Here is a 20,866-nt window from a genome sequence, read left to right as displayed (position 1 = left end):
ATCTTGCAAGACCTGTTGCAAGCAAATAGTGTGCTCCTATTCAAGAACACAGGGACCAACCACACTGCAGTCCCAGGGGCAAGGAGGGGGTGGCTCCTGTCATAGCATGAGTGCGTTTCCTCTTACCTGATGTCAGGAAGGGGAAAGGGAAGCTCACACAGAGTCCTATGTCCATTAGTAGTGAACAAATTTCAGAGGACTTTTTTTAAAGGAACAAAAATATAATTCCAACTAGAAATGAGAAGCCAAAGTAGCTCCTGCATGCACTCAAAGCTAAAAGAAAAACAGCAAAAACACATTGGTATGGTCACAGGAAAAATATCCTGTAGTTAAAAAAAAAAAGTTGAGCTTCACCACAGAAGAGCAAAAAAAGTTAAAAGCACTTCACGCATTTCTCCTGTGCCTTCCACAGGAGCGGGCCGCATCACACAGCTGCCTGGCCCGTTACCTTCAAAATGATCTCAAAGGCAAAAGTACCAGTGAAGACATAGTCTGCATAGCCTAGCACCTGGAAGGGAAGCGAAGAACGCGACTGTTACTGGGGTGGCTGCATTAGAAGAGGGGGTCAAAGGAAATGCGTTACCTTCAACAGGATTTCAACCGTAAAGATGGCTGTGAAAGCATAGTCAAAGTAACCCAGAATCTGCAAGGCACAACACATGGCAATCAGAACAAGGCACCCCAGTAAAGCTGTGGCAGATCCCTGTCCATGGGCAGAACCCCCAACTTGTGGCCAGAGACCCTTCTCCCACACAGGACCATCCTCAGGAGGGCTGAGACACACGAAGGGCCCACCTCACCCATGCATGGCTCCTCTTTGTGACCACCAGGGAATGTTGGGGCCTCACTTCCTTTACCTGCTCAGGCTGACTGGCTTCTCCTACCCTGGCCCACAGGGGCCGATTTCCGAAAGTCCTGTGTTCAGAGCCTTCCCTCTGGGTGAACTACAGTGCTCGCAGCACCTGATAAATGAGGATCCTACACGTATCTGTGAGCTGTGAATGTGGCTGAGTGAAAGAGGCTGCTATCTGGCCGTGCTCCAGATTAGTGGAGAAAGGCTGGTGCGGCTGAGGGTGCAGCCTAGCGAGAGATGCTCTTGCTACCCGAGAGTGAGGCCTGGGATCCGTTCCCTGCACCATCAAGGCTGACATTTTAAATATTCAAAATATAAATGACAAGATACTAATGGCATAAAATAGAGTCAAAAAGTTTCATGTGTCCCTGTGGGCCCAGGACGATTTAGTTATCATGTGATCTGCCCACCCCACCCTCATACGCCAGAATGGTTCAGTTTGTGAAGCAGGGTTTGTATTCAGTACCTTCCTCCTGCCACATTCCATACCCAATGCTGCTTTCTGCCAAGACTGGTCCTTGCCTTTCTGGGCCCACAGAAAGAATAGACTGACCTTGAGTTTCAATGTTTGGTATAGGCTACTCTACCAGCATTCCTGAATCCCACCTAGTATCTATGAGTCTTCTGAGCTCCTGATCCTTCAAGGTTCAGAGGCAGGTCAAGTGAAGTCTGATTGCTCCAACAGAGTTACTCGGTGTGCTGCTGACACCATGACTCTCAACTAGAAAGATGACAGCCAAGGCTGCCAGTACACAAGGCTGTACTGTGTGCTGATCTCATGGAAATGGCTTTATTGCATGTCTTTCTATCTGTCTATATCCATTCTCCATCCATCCATCCATCCATCCATCCATCCATCCATCCATCCATCCATCCATCCACCTACCCACCCATGGAGGTCAGAGGACAACTTTTAGTTATCACTTTTCTCCTTTGACTGTGAGTCCCAGGGACTTAGCTCAGGTGGTCAGGCATGGTGGCCAGCGCCTTTACCTGCTGCTGTATCTCGCCAGTCCATCTACAGCTCTAAGAACTGAAGATATCAGTGTTGGGAGGACTGCAGAGACCACTTAGGTGTACTCTTCTCATTATGTCTCCTCTGCTGGAGCCACCACTGGAGCACACATTGCCTCTTCCCATAGAAGAGGGACCTGTGCCTATCTTCTATGGAAGTTGGGGTGTCCATTTCTGGGCTTCAAGACATTGCTAGAGGAGTTCTGTGTCAAGCTGATTATCAGGCCCCAACTACCTTTCCCTCATCCCCTCCTCCGTTACTGAAAGTACCTGGTCACCACACTGCTGTGACACCGAGGGCGAATCTGAGGTCTTACGCTGAAGGACTTTCTTCACGCAGCCTCTCTTTCCCTTGCCACTAAAAACTTAGCTACTGTTCAAATGAAACACTGCAGTGATGTAATAGCAGCGCGCGCGCGCGCGCACACACACCTGTCTAAGAAGACAGGAAACAAGTCAACAGATGCAAGGGGAAAAGACTACGATAAGAAGAAACATAAATCATTCCTCGTGGACACTTTCCTGGACTGGCTCCTGACCTGTGATAACACGATTTGTTTCCAGACACATTTTCTGTCTCATGCTTCATTTTCCTGATGGAACTCCACGACAGAGGGGTGCTCCGTCCATTGGAATACACAATGAAGCTAGCCTTCAGAATCTCTAAATCAAAGCCACGTCTGTCAGGGTGGACTGAGGCGGACTCGGTGCCTTCGCCTTGACACGGACTCCTCCTGAGCCTCAGGGGAAAGTCCTAGTCCTTGTCTCCTGACAGGAACTGGGAACCGGGAGCTACGGCTGAGGGTGAGATTATCAAGGCAAAGCCAGGGGCACTGATGGGTCAACGTGTCTTAATCCTAAAATCTCTCTTGAGCTGATGTGCAGAGGAGACAGGCAGCTGTGACAGCCTTGAGCTCCTGCTGCCTCTCCTGGGCAGCGCCTCGGCGGTTACTGGACAGGCCCACAGCTGTCTGAATATGTCTCTGGAGTTTCTTCAGGGCTGAGTTATATAAACCGCTAAGAAAGAGAGCCTGAAGCAAACACTAATTTAGGAACAGGGATGCTCTAACGTGGATGCACCACGGCCCCATCTGTAAGCTACAACACTGGGTGAAGAATTGAAAATTTAACCCCCGCCTGTTAACCCCAGGGCAGTCCCACCCACGTCTCCTCTCTCAGAGGCTTACGGTGTTCCGGAATGAGTGGCTGCGGATGGGATCCTCAGCTGCAAGGGCGGCACTGCTCAGCATGATGAAGACCAGGATAAGGTTGGTGAAGATGTGGTGGTTAATGAGCTTGTGGCAGCCCACACGGATCCTGTCGAGAAAAGCACTGCATGGGTACAGGCCTGAGCCTGCTCGGCTCCTCCAGGCTGTGGGGCTTCTTGGAGGAGAATCAGGAGGGGGCTGGCCCACCATTAGTCCCACAAAGCCTACAGCTAGCCTGTGGTGGGAGCAGTTTGGGGCTGGGAGTTCCACGGAGAGCATTTCATCAAATCCTTACACATGGGGTTACTGTCCTCAAAAAGATGAAAGGCGGGACTGGGGACAGAGGGGTGGCTCAGTGGTTAAAAGCACTGGCTGCTCTTCCAGAGGACCTGGGTTCAGTTACCAGCACCTACATGGGGACTCACAACCTCTGTAATTCCAGTCCCAAAATGCCCTCTTCTGGCCTCTGTGGGCACTGCATACATGTAGCACACAGACATATAGGCAAGCAAAACAATCATATACATAAAAATATGAGAAAACTGAGGTTTATAGATATGAAGGATATGTTAAGATAATGAAGCTAGTAAGGACCAAGGTAGATTTCAAATCCAGGCATTTCTACCACCAAATTTTTTTTCTAACACAGCATAAAGCCTGACTTATGAAAGAAGACTGGGCCAAATTAAGTTCCTTGAGTAAACTACACAACAAACTACAACCCAACTTAGTTGCAAACTAACTGAAGGCCTAGCATAGGAAGATATTCCTGCAACAGACTCCAAGTCTCTGGCCGCCAAATGATCAGCCCATGCTCAAGTACGGCCCAGGCAGTGCTGTGGCCAGACAAGGGGGTCGCTCCTTCACTTTGGAGTCTGTCCATGATGACATCTCCACATTGCAGGGCACAGTTCATGGATGGCTTCAGTCTGACGGCTGCTCTACTAAACTGTCGAATTTAAGTGGCCCCAAGTTTTTATTTTAACACAAAGACCACGACACATTCCCTTCTTTATCCACAAAGGAATTGTCTTGCAAATACGACCTGCAACAAGAGAGAGTTGAAGTCTCTTGCTGTCTGAAAATTTTGTCATAAATGTCCTATTTTTAGAAAACTTTATTACCTCTGTTTATTCTCACTCTTTTCTCACCTCTCTCTCCCCTCTTCGTGTGTGTGTGGGGGGAGGGCACAGATCCTACAGTATGAATGTGGAGTTCAAAACACAATTTTGGGGAGTCAGTTCTCTCCTTTCATATGGATATGAACGGATCAAACTCAGGCCCTCAGGATTGGCAGCAAGCACCTTTACCCACTGAGTCCTCTCACTGGCCCATCAATGTCCTATTTCTAATTCAATACCGATCCACAGGTACTCCTTAGGTGGTGAAGCAGAAGTGCTGTATTGTCTGTTCACATGCAAGGTTCTCTTTGCACTCTGCGATGGATTTCTCACTGAATCCTGCAACCCTGAGAAGCAAACAGGGCAGCTGGGTCTCTCAACCCAGAGCCAGGTCTTTCACGATGGCTCGTGGGGCCCATTAGAACCTCTCCTGTTCCCCTGAGGTGCCATGGGGCCGGGTCAAAACACCCTACTCTCAATATTCAGACCTAAAGAGTTACTTTTTCCCTTGGGAAAAAATAACTTTTAATTTTCAAAACTGAGTCACCTTTATATGATGGTGACCCCTCATTTCAAGTTCCCCCATCTTGGGTTACTTGGGATTGCGCACTTCCTGGGAGGTTTGCACACTGCAGTAGCTGGGCCTGGAGAAGACGTTCTAAGACAATGAGGACGGGGGCTCTTCTGGGAAAATGAACCCGTTCCTAACACACACACACACACGCACGCACGCACGCACGCACGCGCGCACACACACGCACACACGCTATGAACTACAGGCACCACAGTCTTTTCTGTTGATTTCTTTTTAAAGGATGCTCAGTGAGGAGCTGTACAGAGATCATCAGGGTGGGCCAGATAACTGCGCAGGTGAAGAATTTGCATGCAAGTCTGACAGCCTGAATTTAACCCCAGAACCAACACAAAGCGGAGAGAAAACCACACCTGTAAAGCTGTCCTCCGACTCTACACACGGTGGCACATGTGCCCTCCTGCCATTCACACACAATATCAACAAATTAATTTTGTAAAGATCATGAAACTGTCAACGTTTTAAGGACTTGAGCCTGCCTTGCTTCCCACCCGAGTCTCGGCAGGGCCTGTGAATCACACAGTGTTCCTTCCTGACAGCCAAGAAACACTTCGGCAATTCTTCTAGAAACCTTCCAGGAGCTACCTATTCCCCCGGCAGCCCACTTAACCCCAGACGATTTAAACCTAGAAACCAGCTAGTAAACAAGACTTCTTCCTCTCCCAGTCTATGAGTCATCCCCATATTCCTGGTGAGCACCTTATCATTTTAATATGAGAAATGCTATTTTAAGCATTTTCATAGAGCTGAGTCAAACGTATACACCTATAAAGCATCATGAACAATACCATAAAACTCAACAGGGGGGAAAATCACCTATAAGGATCTGAACGTGAAGATGCTGTGCAGAACCTGCAGACAAAATTCTTATTCCACAAAGCACATTAAGACAAGATCCAGCCTGGTGGCGGTGGTGCCTTTAATCCCAGCACTCAGGAGGCAGAGGCAGGTGGGTCTCTGTGAGTTCGAGGCCACCCTGGTCTACAAGAGCTAGTTCCAGGACAGGTTCCAAAGCTACAGAGAAACCCTCTCTCTCTCAAAAAAAAAAAAAAAAGACGAGATCCACTAGTGTGCCAGAGGTGGCCAGTGTACACATCAGGAGAGCTATGGACCCCATCATAACGCCTTACTGAGCTAGACACTGCCCTGTGGCTCTTCCCGTGTAGCGAGGTGGGGGTAGGGATTCTAGAGCATGCTCCTTCCAGGACTCTGTCACACCCCCACGGGAACGGGACACTTCCTCAGGTTAAATGCATGTCTAAGGCAAGGAAGAGAGGAGGGGCTGAGGGGAACTTGTGGGGTTCAGGAACACTCAGGATCAGAGGGGGGCAGTGAAACACTTTTCTTTACTCCACCCTCACTACCCTCAAGAGTCACTGTAGAGAGATGGCAGCAATGGAATTAGGAAGAAAGTATTTACGGGTTGGTCTTGCTAAGAATGAAGAAAGCGCTTCCTTCGGGGATGGGTGCAATCTTCTCCTTCATGTTCAACTCTGAGATTCTGCGAGGACGAGGACCAGCAGGAACCTCAGGCTCATCCTCTTCTTCTTCCTCTTCCTCTTCACCTACTTTAAATGGAATGGCTTTTATAGGTGTGAAAGATTACATATGGGTCTGAACTATTGTTCTCAATGTCACATTAAAACGTGGCTTACACGTTGACATCTACTGCTTCCAGCAATGGAAACCTCCCCTTTCCTTCAGAGTACAGCTGCACGCACATGGGTGGAACACCCATCTACGTCTGGTGCACTGAGCTATGAAACATGGGAAGGAGGCATCCTCCAGGGCACAGTATGGCCACAGACACTGGTGAAAGCCTCCCTGCCATCCTCCCAACATCTGTCTGGTTCCCCACCACCCCCTTGCTCACTTTTAGCTGGAAAATCTGTGGATTTCCAGTCACAGGCATTGCTTGTCCTCAGGCTTTGACACCCGACAACCATTTCTCCAGCAAGAGCTGTGCCTATCTGTCCCTCTTCCTCTTCCGCAACCCGGGATTTAAGTCCATCTGTGCTACCTGTGACTTTGGGGAAAAGCAGAGCTAATCTGCTCTCTAAGACAATGGGGCCATGACCTTGGTGGCCTCAGCAGCCCAGTGTGTGGACTCCTCATCCCCTATCTTCAAACCTCTGAGCCTCTCTGCCCCACATACCTGGCACATCACAGGGTGGGTAAGGGTCCTTATCTTCAGTCTCCTCCTGATAATCATCAATTGTAACCTAGGACAGGAGAGGGAATGCTGACTTAATGTGCTTCAAAGGGCCAAAGTCAAGAGGGCCGGTCTACCATTCGGCAGTATGAGGGTTCTTATGCGTGAATGTGTGTGTGTGTGTGTGTGTATGTGCTCACATGCACACATACATGTGCAGAGCTAGCAGTCAGAGATTCTGCTTCAGTCAAAAGGCCCAAGAGCAGGAAAGAGATAGGCCACTGCTCGGGTCCCAGTCAGTGGGCAGTGTCTGTAAGTCTCCTTTTGCTATGCCAGTGCAGGCACATACACTGTGTGAGAACCATATCTAGACTCCTGTCTCTCAATTAGACTGTGATATATGGAGGTAGTCTAGTGTTTGATTGGGATTTATCAATTCGACGAACAAACACATCACAGAAATGTCCAGAGCTGCCACAAGTGTGATGAAGCTGATAGTGCAGCCTTGAAGCCTCTCAGCACACCTGGACTCCAAGGTCATGTCTGAGAACAGTCGTCTACTAAAACCCCTGACTGTATCCCCCACTAAGAGGACACTAACAGAATCACAACCATGGGTTACATCTGACCATGTAGTTGCAATTCAAAACAAAACAAGTCGCCCAACTGCTCAAATGTCCACATCCTACGGTGTAATGTTGGCAAATCATCTCCTTCTCTAACTCAATCAGAAACCTCAGTTCCTATACTGTAGGCTGTATTTTCCACAGCAGAATGTTCCACTCAAAGCTGCTTTCACGGTGTAAGTGGTAAGAATCACACAGAGAAGTTATTTTGGAAACATACCTTGTTGTCACTGTTGGCTATCTGGTTCACTTCTGGTTTGTTGTTCTTTTTGTTTTCGAGGCTTTCTTTTCTACAGAGAAAAGAACACAAGAAACCGAATAACCACACTGCTGTGTACTGAAGGGCTAGCCAGGATCCTGAATCAAGAGTGCTGGATGAGGAAACACTGATGACAAGACGGTAGGGCAACACAGCCCTGGGGCTTCCTGTTCATTGAACGCAACAGAGCCATTCCACAGCTCATCTTATTAAAATCCTCGGCCGAGAGCTAATCAGCACTGGACGTATCATTTAATTCACGACACCAAAACTCACTGCAGGGATTCTTTAAGTGCAGAGATGCGTGACTTCTGTTCTTCACTCTGAGGATAAGAGTCACACGCCTGGCTTCTACCTAGGAGTCCCTTCTCTTCACTTGGTACCATGTGGTCACCCATAATCAACTCAGCTCTTGGGAAGCATGGCTGAGTCCCCAGCACCCCTTGCAGCATGGCTGGGCGCTCCTAGCACCTCTGGGGAAACGCCTCAGTGCAAACAGGATTACCTGGCAATTTTTTTCCTTTCTTTTTCTTCAGCTTCCTCTTTTTGAGCAGTGTTCAAACTTTCAGCGTCAGCCAAGTTGTCTACAGCAATGGCCAAGAACACGTTCAGCAGGATATCTGATTTGAAAATCTTAAGGTACAAAGTGTTTTTAACTGCAGCAGTTGATGATGGCAATGTCACACCCCTCTGCTTGTGGGGGCTGGGAGCGGGTGACTGACCCTAGAGTGATACTCAGTACAACTGGAGAACCTGGTAAAATCCCACCTTTAAAAACAAGGGAAAAGCACAGATACCTATTCTGGATATCCACAGAGACCCACTGAATCACACATTTTGCTGTCTCCTTGCTATACTGCTATACCTTCATGGAGCGCAGGTGACTTCTTCTCTTTGAAAGCATACATTGTAACATACATATTCAAGGGATTCCTTCACAAACCAGAGGCCTTCAAAGGCCACATGTGATTACAATAATCTCATTGCACAAAATAGCAGGAGGCTTTCTCCTCTAACATGGGCTCCTGAGCCTGTGGTCGGTTCCTTAACTCTTCAGTCTGCAGATACCCGTTGTGGATGGTAAGCTAGATCTCCTGCCAGGGGTGGCTAGGCTGGGTTCTGAAGGCCCCACTGCGGCTAGACTCGGGGTTGAACATAATTTTGCAAACGATAATGAATCAAGCAAATAAGCTTTTAAATTTTGAAATTATAAAACTGATTGCGTGTTTTGTAGAGCTTTTATGATGGAGGAAGGTCATTGGTTAAATAATAAAGAAACTGCTTGGCCCTCATAGGTTAGAACATAGGTGGGTGGAGTAAACAGAACAGAATGCGGGGAGGAAGAGGAAGTGAGCTCAGATGCCATTTCCTCTCCTCTCTGGGGCAGACGCCATGCCGGTGTGCTCCAGAGCAGACGCGATGAAGCTCCGACCCAGGATGGACGTAGGCTAGAATCTTCCTGGTAAGCACACTTCAAGGTGCTACACACATGAATAAAAATGGGCCAGGCAGTGTTTAAAAGAATACAGCTTGTCTGTTGTTATTTTGGGGCATAAGCTAGCTGGGTGGCGGGAAGCCATGCGGGAGCCAGGAGCCGGGGCAGCCAGAACGCAGCCCACCGCAGCTCCCACTACACTTTTAGAAAAACAAAAGTTTTTCTACTGAGACCACGAGTCAGAAGATGCGGTTATATCCTTATTCACTAGTATTTATGAACTGAGGAGCCTAGGGAGCTGAGCATCATCCACGAGAAGGTCTTGTGCTGGGTGGCTGCTTCCTTAAGCCTGATGCTCAGCCTATAGCAGGGGCAGGGAGGGGGAGACAGGAGCAGTAGACTGTGGCCCCGTGTACCCTGTGTATTAGAAACTTCCAGGTGGGCTGCTGAACACATATATCAGTGAAAGCTAACAAGGGCCTAATGGTAAGATTGCTGCAATGGATGCCATGCCTAAGTCTTTCAAGAGGACGGAAACATGCTGAAACTTGGGGAAAGCACCCCACCTGGGCTAGAGATAGCATGGGAAACACGGAAGCTCCTCAGACAGGCTTTGCAATGGTGGCTTAGACAGGGTCAGCCCTGGCAAGAGCTGTATCAAGCACGTCTCTAAGAAGAGATAATCCCATTCCTGGCCTTGAAACGACACTAAACTTTTGGGAAGTGGAGCAAAAATCTGGATCACTATATCACCTGCATTCGGAGGCATGGCCCAGACCTCCTAAACAGGGGTGTGCTGTGGACTCATTCAGAAAGACAGAGCACCTCGGGCAGGCCAGCCCTGCTGGGCACTGGGGATGGGAGGAAACATGATATAGCGAGCATCTGTTCCAGTTGGAGACCGACAACATAACCAGCTCTTTAAGGACCGAGTATGGTGACATACACTCCAAAGAGCTTCAACATGGAACCAGAGAGCAGTGGCAGGAGACCCCGGAGAGGCTATCATCAGTCTGGAGGAAACCTATCCGTGTCCTCACAGGCCTCTGTGCGACTTCCGACCCAGGAAGCTGTCCTCTGGTTGGGAGGAAGAGGACTGTCCACTGAAGCTCAGTGGACAGTGGACTCTGCACACCAACAACAGGCATGGACAAAGTCTGAGGTGAATTCAGAGGAGCTCCCGGGAGAATAGGGCACTAGAATTGAGCCCAGGGGACTCAGAGATGTGGTGGGCATGCAGAGAAAAGCACTGCCCGTAAGGACAGCAGGGCAGGTGGCACTAGGGTCTCCACCCTGAAGAAAGTCCAGTGGAGGGCTAGAGAACACAGAGATGGATGGACTCCAGAGATGTGGACCACTAGGGACTCATTCATAGTAGGACTTTTTAAATCAGAAGGGTGGAAAACATGGGGTGTTTGTGTCTGTACACCTGCTTATTACATGGGGTACTCATGTCTGTACACATGCGTATTACACGGGATATTCGTGTCTGTACACATGCTTATTACATGGGTGCTCATGTCTGTACACATGCTTATTACAGGGAGTGCTCATGTCTGTACACATGCTTATTACATGGGTGCTCGTGGCTGTACATATGCTTATTACATGGGTCTCGTGGCTATACACATGCTTATTACATGGGTGCTCGTGTCTTACACATGCTTATTACATGGGTGCTTGTGGCTGTATACACGCTTATTACATGGGTGCTCGTGTCTGTACACATGCTTATTACATGGGTGCTCATGTCTGTACACATGCTTATTTGCCACAGGTAAGAAGATTCTTCATATGGTAGGGCTTTTGCTAGGCATGGAGAAGCCAGAGAGAAAACAGACACAGCAACCAAACTTTACAAGACCCTGAAGGGGCTGGTGGAGGTGGTAAATGAAGTGACCCAACAGCCAACTGCTGAGGTCTAGGATCCATTCAGAAGGGAAGAGGAATCAACCAAGCCAGAGAATGGTCGCATGCCAGGATATAGAAGACAAGTGAGCAAAGCAAGGCTGTGACAATCCAGCCAGGCGGTGGTGGCACATGCCTTTAATCCCAGCACTCAGGAGGCAGAGACAGGCAGATCTCTGTGAGTTTGAGGCCAGTCTGGTCTAGACGAGCTACTTCCAGGACAGGCTCCAAAGCTACAGAAAGACGCTGTCTCGAAAAACAAAACAAAACAAAACAAAAAAAACAAAACTGCAACAGCAACAGCAACAATCCACCAGGGGGCTCTCACTGGGTGACAAGGATGCAGCCATGACCCCCCAGTGACATAAATAATCATAAACAAACATCAGGCTTCTCTGCTTGTCCTGTGTGGAGACATGACATGAAACCCTTTATCTACCAGCACCTGTATCGGCGCCTGTTCCTGTGTGACTCAGACTATATGGCTCCCATTGGCCATGTGGAGAGAAAGGCAGCATGGAGCTAAAGAAGGGGAAGGCACTTGTCTTCCTTACCCCTAAAGCTGCTCCCATCATCACAAGCACCAGAAAATTCAGAGAGAACAAGACAATGCTGGGGATCACACAGTCCTGGTAGTTCCGAAGGATACAGTTGCCACAGATGAAAAGGATGATGAAGTAGATGCAGACAATCATTCCAGAAGAGGATGGGCCTCCATAGGCCATGATGCCATCATACATCACCGCATTCCAGTCTTCGCCTGTCAGGATCTGAGAAGACAAGGCTTGGGTCAGACACGGGCAGATGCCTCAAACCACAGCTGCTATGCCAGAGTTTCTAGGACACTGGTAACGCTGACCTCCGGTGTTTTTCATAGCCCAGCTCACAGTGAAATGGATCCATCTGCTATCCTGTTGAAGCTTCAACATTTATCATCATCATCATTATTATTATTTTGGTTTTTCAAGTCAGGGTTTCTCTGAAGCTTTGGGGCCTGTCCTGAAATTTACTCTATCGATCAGACTTGAACTCACAGAGATCCGCCTGCCTCTGCCTCCCAAGTGCTGGGATTAAATGCGTGCACCACCACTGCCCAGTTGTTTTTCTCTTGTGATTTTCTTGTGTTGTTTTCAGTGATGTTGTTACTTGTTTTTCTGGTGCCTTTACTTATAGATTAAAATACACACACACACAGCTGGGGGGAGGGAGGGAGGGAGGGAGGGAGGGAGGGAGGGAGGGAGGGAGGAAGAAGAGAATGAGAGAGAGGGGCCACTGGTATCTTTTCTTATGCTTTTAAGCATACCATATTTCTACAACTGGCTTTTCTCCACTCACTGATATTCCTGGAGACCCTGACTGTAGGCTCTTCTCATTCATTTTACTCAGTACGTAGTATACCACACAGCAAATGGCCTTCAGAGACAGGGAACTTTATCCATTTTCAGAACCAGAGAATTCTGTCACATGAACGTGTATAAACTATCTCGAGTGGAAATAATCAGTTGCAAATGTAATCTTCTCTATTGATGATACCTGGTAATCCAGTCCATTCTGAAATCCAATCAGATAAATACAGACTGCAGTTTTTAAAATGCTACCCCCCTTGGAAGAGAGTGTATCTTCTATGCAAACCAGAATCTGACAGCAAATGGGCAGATAATTAGAAAAGAGGCTCCTGACTTCATTCCTGAGAAAATTACAAAGAGACACCATTTCGCCTGTCAGGCTGGCAGCAATTATGAAGGATAAACACCCACCTAGCAAAGGGAAGGAGGGAGGCACAGGCTGCCTCCACGCTGCTGCCCGAGGGTAAATAAATTCCACTATAAGCAGAGCATTGTCAGGGGACCAAATACGAGGAAGGCCATTTGCCCAGAAGTCCCACATGGAGGACATGTTCTGCACATCTGCTCTCTTACACACGCCTAGTGTATCCTGTGTATTCAGACCCATCCACCAGAGCGCTGGGAAGGGATTGGTCATGCAAGCAATGGCAGCTCACACTCATCGTTATGATGGTTTTGGAAGGAGGGTGTCACTTCTATGGGTCAAATAGGTGGCCCATTTCCAAACGATAAAAGCAAACTAAAACAAGGCTCCAGACAGTATGTGGACTAGGCGACCCCCTGTGCCAACTCTCTACAGTAAGCAGGAGGGATGACCATGAGCAACCCTCTATCTAAGAGTACTCGGGAACCTGGTGAGGAGTGGTTACCACCCAGGAAGAATTGGTGGCCGGGTGGAATCTTTTGTAACACTTACATTTTGTGCCATATGAATGTATTGCAAGAAAAGGAAACATGTGTTTCCTAAAAGAAATGAGAAAAATAGTAACTAACCAGCAGCCACAATTTTTAAATAATTTACAGAAAGACTGCAGTCTATCGTGGGTTTCAAACTGTGGGGTGTGACTTCCTACGAGGTCACTTAAGTGGCAGGAGGTCATAAAGGCCCTGGAAAGAGTCAAAGGTTTCTGAACACACAGCAAAGATGAGTTCAAAAATCAAATCTTCAATGGGCCTGAGATGCTCCTGGAAGCAGTCACCCAAGCTGCACTGCACAACGTCCATCAGCCTTAGGTCTGAACTCACAGTATGCCCACTGAGCACTGGGCACGCTCTCATCCCATACAGTGCCAACGGACCCTGCCTGGACCCTGCCTGGACCCCGCGGCCTGGGCTCCCGCGGCCTGCACTGCAGACTCCTACAGGCTGTGAACAGCAGTGTTTCCAGCGCACATGTGAGGTTTTCTGCCCTTACAGAAACGCATGCGCTTAATTGCAGAAAACAGAGCCGCGCACTGTTTTCCTAGCACAGCTCCTCTCCAGGTCGCTCTCACAGTAGGGTAACTTTGAACTGGACTGTATTCGAACATTTGATTTTAAAAATTTCTATTTCAGTTGATGGTTTGAAATTTGTAAAAGCAACAACAAAACAACTTGTTATATAAAATACGATAGAATTTGCAGACGTTTCTGTAAAGGGCTTTAAACATGCTTCTGCTGTTTTGTAGAGTGCATAATTATGCTAACCGACATTCTAGGAGAGGACGATTATAAAATCAAAATATCATTAATCTGAAAATTGATGACTATGCTGTACATTTTTCAGTATTCAGTGTGTGTGTGTGTGTGTGTGTTGTATGTGTCTGTACATGTTCATATGGTATACAAGCAGGTCTAGGTCAGACATCAATGTCGGGTGTCTTCATCAGTTACTCTTCACCATGTGGTTTGAGACAGGCTCTCTCACTGGCTGGAGCTTACTGATTTGGCTAGGTTGTCTGGCTAATGAGCTCCAGGGACCCTCCTGTCTCTACTGTGCTCCCCCATACTGGGATTACCATAGGAACTGCCATGCCCAGCCTTTTATGTGGGTATTGGGGACCCAAACACAGGTCCTCATATGTGGCAGGTTCTTACCAACTTTACCTAAGCCCAAGACTTCTTTATTTATTATATAGGTTAGTATGCAAATTTGTATTTATATTTAATAAATGTTGAAAATGTATGTTTACCAAAGATGTGCTCTTTAAAATTTTTTAAATTTATTTTTTTTAAATTTTGTGTGTGTGAGAGAGTGAGAGTGTTTAGGCATAAAGTTTTTTTCATTCTTTATGATTCATTACAAGCAATAGTTTGATTTGTATACACACACACACACACACACACGAATGCCCAAACACACCAATATACATAGGGTTATTAGAAAAAAAAACTTCTTGGGGGTGAAAATGGTTGTGAGAAGCAGAATGTTTACACTGTGATTCTGTGAATCTCAAACGACCATGTGAGACCTTCATCATTCTCTCTAGACTCTGCTCCTTTAGAAAAGGATAAGTGACTTATCAAAGTCACAGATGTGAGCCCAGGGAAAGCCATTATAATACCTGTTTCTTGCCCTTCCCGTGACACTTCCTGTCTCTTCCTCAGGACTAGACATTTAGATGTTTGCTGATATCACAGAGAAATCTGGTGGGGTGGATGGCATGGGGAGCTAACCTGTCAGGTTCTGACCACAGCAGGGGCCCAGCTGAGAGCACGGGAGGAGGGCTCAGTATACCCAGCCCACAGGTAGCACTGCGTGCTGCTTTTCCAGTGACAGGGCCCCGATGGGACACTGTCTTCAGAGCCTACAAGCCAAGGGCAGAGACTGGCACAGCCCCTACCACCCAGATTCCCCTGACTACATATCAAGACATTCCAGATATGGCTTCCAAATTCACTTCTTGGCTTTAATCTATTATAATGGATTACAAACATGCCTCATGATATATAAAAAAAGCAAACAAACTAATGAATGGCAAGAGGATTTTAGAGTTTAGTTCCCAGAGGTCTCATAACACCAAGCAAAAGTGTTTTGGTTTGTCATATCACATAGGTAGTGGAAGATACTATAAAATAAGTTACATGACATAAAATTCTGCCCCAGAGGACCATGGGATGAGAATGATTGATAAAATGGCATCCTTGTGTCTTACTGAGCTGTAGGCAAATTCAAGAAGGCAAAGGTTCTGTCTCTCTGACTTCCACTCACAAGAGCTTCCGGGGTGGAGGCAGTGGGGAGGGCTCACCTGGAACACAGTCAGGAGTGCCTGGGGAAAGTTGTCAAAGGTGCTTCGCTTGGTCTGGGTCTCATCGAAATTAAACTTGCCACCAAACAGCTGCATGCCCAGCAGGGAGAAGATGATGATGAAGAGGAAGAGCAGCAGCAGCAGCGAAGCGATGGACTTCATGGAGTTCAACAAGGACGCCACCAAGTTGCTCAGGGAAGTCCAGTGCCTACAAGATAAGGCAGGGGGTAAACCCAGTGACCATCACCTCAACCAAGCACACACCGGCGCGGCACCCACATCTTTACCTGGTCACTTTGAAGATCCTCAGGAGGCGCACGCACCGGAACACAGAGACCCCCAGAGGAGACATGAGCTCCAGCTCCACCAGGATGGTCTCAGTGATCCCCCCACACACCACAAAGCAGTCGAACCGGTTGAAGAGAGAGACAAAGTAGGCCTGGAGGCCCAGGCTGTACATCTTCACCAGCATCTCACAGGTGAACAGAGCCAAGAGGACTTTGTTTGCAATATCTGGAAAGACAAAGCACAGGCATGTTCCTCACCCTCCCACCACCTCCTTTCCATCAGTGCCCGGGCAGACACGGCGAGGCCTCTCCCCAGCCTCTTTGCTGCGCTGGCAACAGGGGCCATCCTTATTGCTGCTGGCCATAACCCATGTGAGTCTGGAGAAGTCACTTGCATTCTCTGGGCCTCCATTTCACTGACTATGAATGGTAGAGACAGTTATCACATGAGTCCCTGAGCCTCCCAACACTAAACCTTTACGATTGTGCATTGAGACCACGCACATACCTTCCCCCATATAGAGAGAAAATAAATAAAGAAAAATAATAAAACCTGATATTGAGGAGTGACCACTTGTGGCATCCTAATGTCAGTTTTTATTTTTATTGATTTATATTCTTTCTCTCTGTGTATGCGGAAGTGTGGTGTGTGTGTTCACGTGTGCATATGTGTGGTTAATCAGCATGTGTGTGTGTGTGCGTGTGTGTGGGGGGAGGGTTGTGTGAACATGTGAAGGAGGCAAATAAAGATGCTGCATGGTCTCCTTGACTACTCCCCGCCTTATTCCCTTGAGGCAGGGCCTCTCACTGAAAACAGGCTGGTCCCAGTGACCCCCTGGTCTCTGTCCATCACACAGAGCTGGGGTTACAACCATACATTGCCATGCCTAGCTTTTCACATGGGTGACCAGGTCTGGGGATCTGAACTTAGGCCTTCATGTTCGTACAGCAGACACTTTACTGAGCCATCTCCAAAGTCCCAAAGTGATTTGTCACTAGCAACAAACATTGTAGACTAACGGCAGCAGAAGCGAATATACAGAAAGACAACTCAAGAGTTCAAAACTGTCCAGTCTAGAAAGGGCTCTTCCGGGGATGACCTCCATGCCCCCCAGTTCTGGCCATCCAAAGCTGCAGAATCGAAATCACCTACCAAAAATACTAAAGTGGGGATAAAGCTTCCAATGTGCCAGGAAGAGGTATGTATCAGCTCCAAAATTCCTGGGTGCTGGGCTATCTCAAGGTTGTGGTGTAAGTTAGCTGATATTGCACAATGCAGGCAAGACACCTTTTCTGGGGTGGGGCTCACTGAATCTGAATTGTCCTACTACTTCTTAATTCTAACTGGAATGTTCTACTACCCCATTACACGTTGCTTGGATAATACCGAATAGCAATTATCTGTAGGCACCTCTAATTCAGAACAAAAGAAGAACAGCACCTTCCCGCCGTACCTTGGATCTGTGTCAGCCAGTCTGGCTGATTGTAGTGCTCAGAGGAAATAGTCAAAGTGTTGAGAAACACCAGGACGATCACCAGCCAGTAAAACGTGACAGATTTCACGGCAGCCCTGCATCTCCTGCGGTTGAATCGGTTCCAGCGACGCCAGCGCCGGCTGAAAAACAAGTAAACATTGCTCCCTAGACCACGGACAAAGATGGCATCTCAGAGGCCAATAAACTTTACTGAGCAATAGGAGAGGTACACGTTAGACGGCTTAGGACAGAAAGAACGAGCTACAGCACAGGCGGGAACAGACCCCATGTAAAAACTGTTGGTCCTCACATGCAGCGCTCAACAGTATCATCTTGGACGAATTTTGGTATCACTTCCCTGCTGCTATGAATAACTCCAGGATCTGACATATACAGTGGTATATAACGTGCATGTAACGCCTGCAAGTGGGTTAAAGAATCTAGACTTCCACAGACTCACGTGCAGATTCAAGATGCACTGGGACACACACAGAGATCTTGTGGGTGCCATAGGGCACATGATCTATTAAGGGCAGAGGGGCAGAACCACTCAGCTTATTATATGTATTTGTGTAGCAGCTTATCATTATCAGAACGTATTAGGTGGCAGAGCCACCCATGACCGTAACCCTCTGGGGCCTTGTGAGTGTCAAAGCCGAGTGGGACGTGTGTCTCAGGCTGAGTCATCAGGTGCCCTTTCTAACTAGCAATGCTCAAAATATACCTTTAGGAGCAGATCCAATATTGAATCGTGTTTTCATAAGAATAAAACCAACAGACCCAAACAGACACGTGACATGTCCCCGCCCACCTTCCGTCTCTGTTTGTAATTAGGGAAGACATTTTCTCCCTTTGCCTGTCTCCTTTTGGGAAACACTCCCAATCTCCTTGTCATAAGGGGACAGTTAGGCACCAGAGATTGCTGCTCAGCAACATGGAGCGCAGGGAAGAACCAGCCGGGTCTCAAGTCCCTTCTCTTCTGGCCATGCTGTCTTAGTGTCCATCAAGAGGGCATTTCCTCTAGAGGCACGACTCAGGAGGGACATCTAGGCTGCTTCAGTGTGACCCTGGCTGACTCAACTGTGTGGCTGTGCTAAACACTTGCAACCCAGGAAGCCAGCGAAGGATGGGCACTGGGCGGTTTCACATAGACCTGGACCCGGGAAGTTGTGCTGTGCTTTCTTCTGCTCTGCAGCTTCCGATGGGATGAAGAGCATCTGGAAGCAGGATGAGCAGCACAGACAACTCTTCTGAGGACTCTAACAGCTTACAGCTGAGCTCTCCCGGGACACGTGACCCTACACACATAAGTAAGGTGGTCCCAAAAGGCTATGCATGGTGGGTTTATCTTGCACAGTAGTGACAAGGTACGAGCAACTACAACATCTAGAAGACTCAGTGTCATATCCCCTGGAAACATGCAGCACTACTGGATGGACTCTCCTGTGCTCAGTTATGTGTGGGTGGTAGGAAGCCTGCATTCCTGAACACTGGCTATGTGGGTGCCTGACACTAGTAAAATGGGGTTGCAAAGGCACTTTTCCAGGGTTGTTGGCCTTAATACGCATGAAGCATTACAGGTAAATGATAACTGCAAATTCACACATGTCCATCCCCAGATGGAAGGTGGGGCACAGGGAGAAGTACTTGTCTGCAAAGCAAAGAGCTGGGCTGGACCTTAATGAGCAAGAGCTCTCCACGGGCAGTGGAAGGTCTCCCGAGAGGAGACATCAGGCCAAAGACCCTGGAGGTGAAGGCACCAAGGCAAGACACCTATGTAAACAGGACAGTGTGGTATGGTCATTGAGTCCATGTGGGTGTGGATCTAGGAAGGGATGTCAAAAGCTGAGGCAGAAGATGAGAAGTAGGGACAGATTCGGAAGCCTTTCTACGGTCTGGTAACAGAGGCCAACAAAACAACTCTAAAATCTGACTCAAAGTCAGGTTGAGATACGATTTACACGTGGCAAGTTTATTCCTTTTACGTCTACACTTGGTCAGATTGTAGGACACTTCCATCACTCTGTGCTTGCTCATGGCCCGCATCCCCAGAGCAACACTGCTGGTCTGTCTTCTATGCCCATTGTTCTGTTTCAGAATCGTGATAGACAACCTTTTGAGGCTTTTTTTTTTCCTTACCCAAATGCTTCTGAGATTCATCAGTGTTGCTATATTATCAGTAATTTTTAAAAACCTAACGTTATTGTGTGTGTATACACGCACATGAGTTATGTTGTGTGGTGGTTAAATAACTCTATTGGGCTGGTTCTCCTCCACTTATGTATGTCCTGGGGTAGAACTCAGGTCACAGCGGGCACCTTCAACACTCAGCCATCTCAGTGACCTTCTCAGAATTGTTTTCCCTTCTTCCTATCACTGAGAAGTCCTACACCTTATGGATAAATCACAATTGATCTGCTCAAACCACTATAAACATGTATAATTATTACATATGTCTTTCTCTTACATCAATACCTTAGAGTTGGAATTGCTATGTCATATCATGAATGTAATTTTGTGAGAAATTAATAAATGCCATTTAACATGCCTGCCAGCGCTGCATAAAAATACCCGCCAGCATCCCTGTCAGAACTTGGCATCAGTAGACATTTGAATCTGATCTACTTGCATCAGTATGCAGTAGTATTGTTGAACTTGCATTTTCCGAGTAAACCATGTTCATTTCACATGCTTCTATAGCATGCTTTTCTCTTCTTTCTGACTTGCGTGCTGGAACCTTCTTTCTAGTTTTACATGGCTGTTCTGTCATTGACACTATCTTTACATAGTATTCTCTCTATATTGGATACTAGTCTTTTATCAAATATGGTTTGCAAACATTTTTATCAAGTTTGTGACTTATCTTTTTATTTTATAATAAAACAAAGTCAAAAGACTTAATTCTTTTTTGGTTTTTCAAGACAGGGTCTCTCTGTAGCTTTGGAGCCTGTTCTGGAACTAGCTCTTATAGACCAAGCTGATCTCGAACTCACAGAGATCCACCTGCCTCTGCTCCCCAAGTGCTGGGATTAAAGGTGTGTGCCACCACCACCCGGGTAAACGCTTTAATTCTTATGGGGAACCAATCTATCACTTTTTTTTTCTAACATGGATCAATGAATTTTAAGAAATCTTCACCTAACCCATGGTCACAATGCTTTTATTCCTGTTTTCTTCTAGAGTTTCTATAGGTTTGGGTGTTACATTTAGGCTTGGCCTACTGTTTGTGTATAGCAGGAAAATGCTGTAATTAATAAAGAATATATAGGAGAAAGTACACAAAATGCAGGCACAGGGTTCAATGACATTATAAAGTGAACACATAGCCTGCATCCAGGTCAAGGAACGGAATACTACCAGGTG

General features: G+C 47.3%; 1 protein-coding gene across 9 annotated transcripts in view; it reads right to left on the bottom strand.

The window, feature by feature from the left end:
- Positions 1-20,866, bottom strand: part of Cacna1d (calcium voltage-gated channel subunit alpha1 D) — a 300,492-nt gene that overhangs the window by 66,033 nt on the left and 213,593 nt on the right. For all 9 annotated transcript variants that reach the window (XR_009057169.1, XM_057770881.1, XM_057770882.1 and 6 more), the window contains 10 exons: positions 17,483-17,643; positions 16,029-16,254; positions 15,742-15,949; positions 11,818-11,938; positions 8,331-8,445; positions 7,787-7,856; positions 6,944-7,010; positions 6,209-6,356; positions 3,055-3,184; positions 584-643 (listed from right to left, as the gene is read on the bottom strand). Coding sequence is in view for 8 of the 9 variants with exons in the window: in XM_057770881.1 (XP_057626864.1) it covers positions 584-643; positions 3,055-3,184; positions 6,209-6,356; positions 6,944-7,010; positions 7,787-7,856; positions 8,331-8,445; positions 11,818-11,938; positions 15,742-15,949; positions 16,029-16,254; positions 17,483-17,643 (1,306 nt within the window). In the remaining variant the exon portion in view is untranslated. The remainder of the gene's footprint in view (positions 1-583; positions 644-3,054; positions 3,185-6,208; positions 6,357-6,943; positions 7,011-7,786; positions 7,857-8,330; positions 8,446-11,817; positions 11,939-15,741; positions 15,950-16,028; positions 16,255-17,482; positions 17,644-20,866) is intronic.

Source organism: Chionomys nivalis, chromosome 5 (assembly GCF_950005125.1).
Source record: "Chionomys nivalis chromosome 5, mChiNiv1.1, whole genome shotgun sequence".
NCBI lineage: Eukaryota > Metazoa > Chordata > Mammalia > Rodentia > Cricetidae > Chionomys > Chionomys nivalis.
The sequence above is the reverse complement of the archived record's forward strand: the minus strand, read 5'-3'. Positions and strand labels throughout refer to the sequence as shown.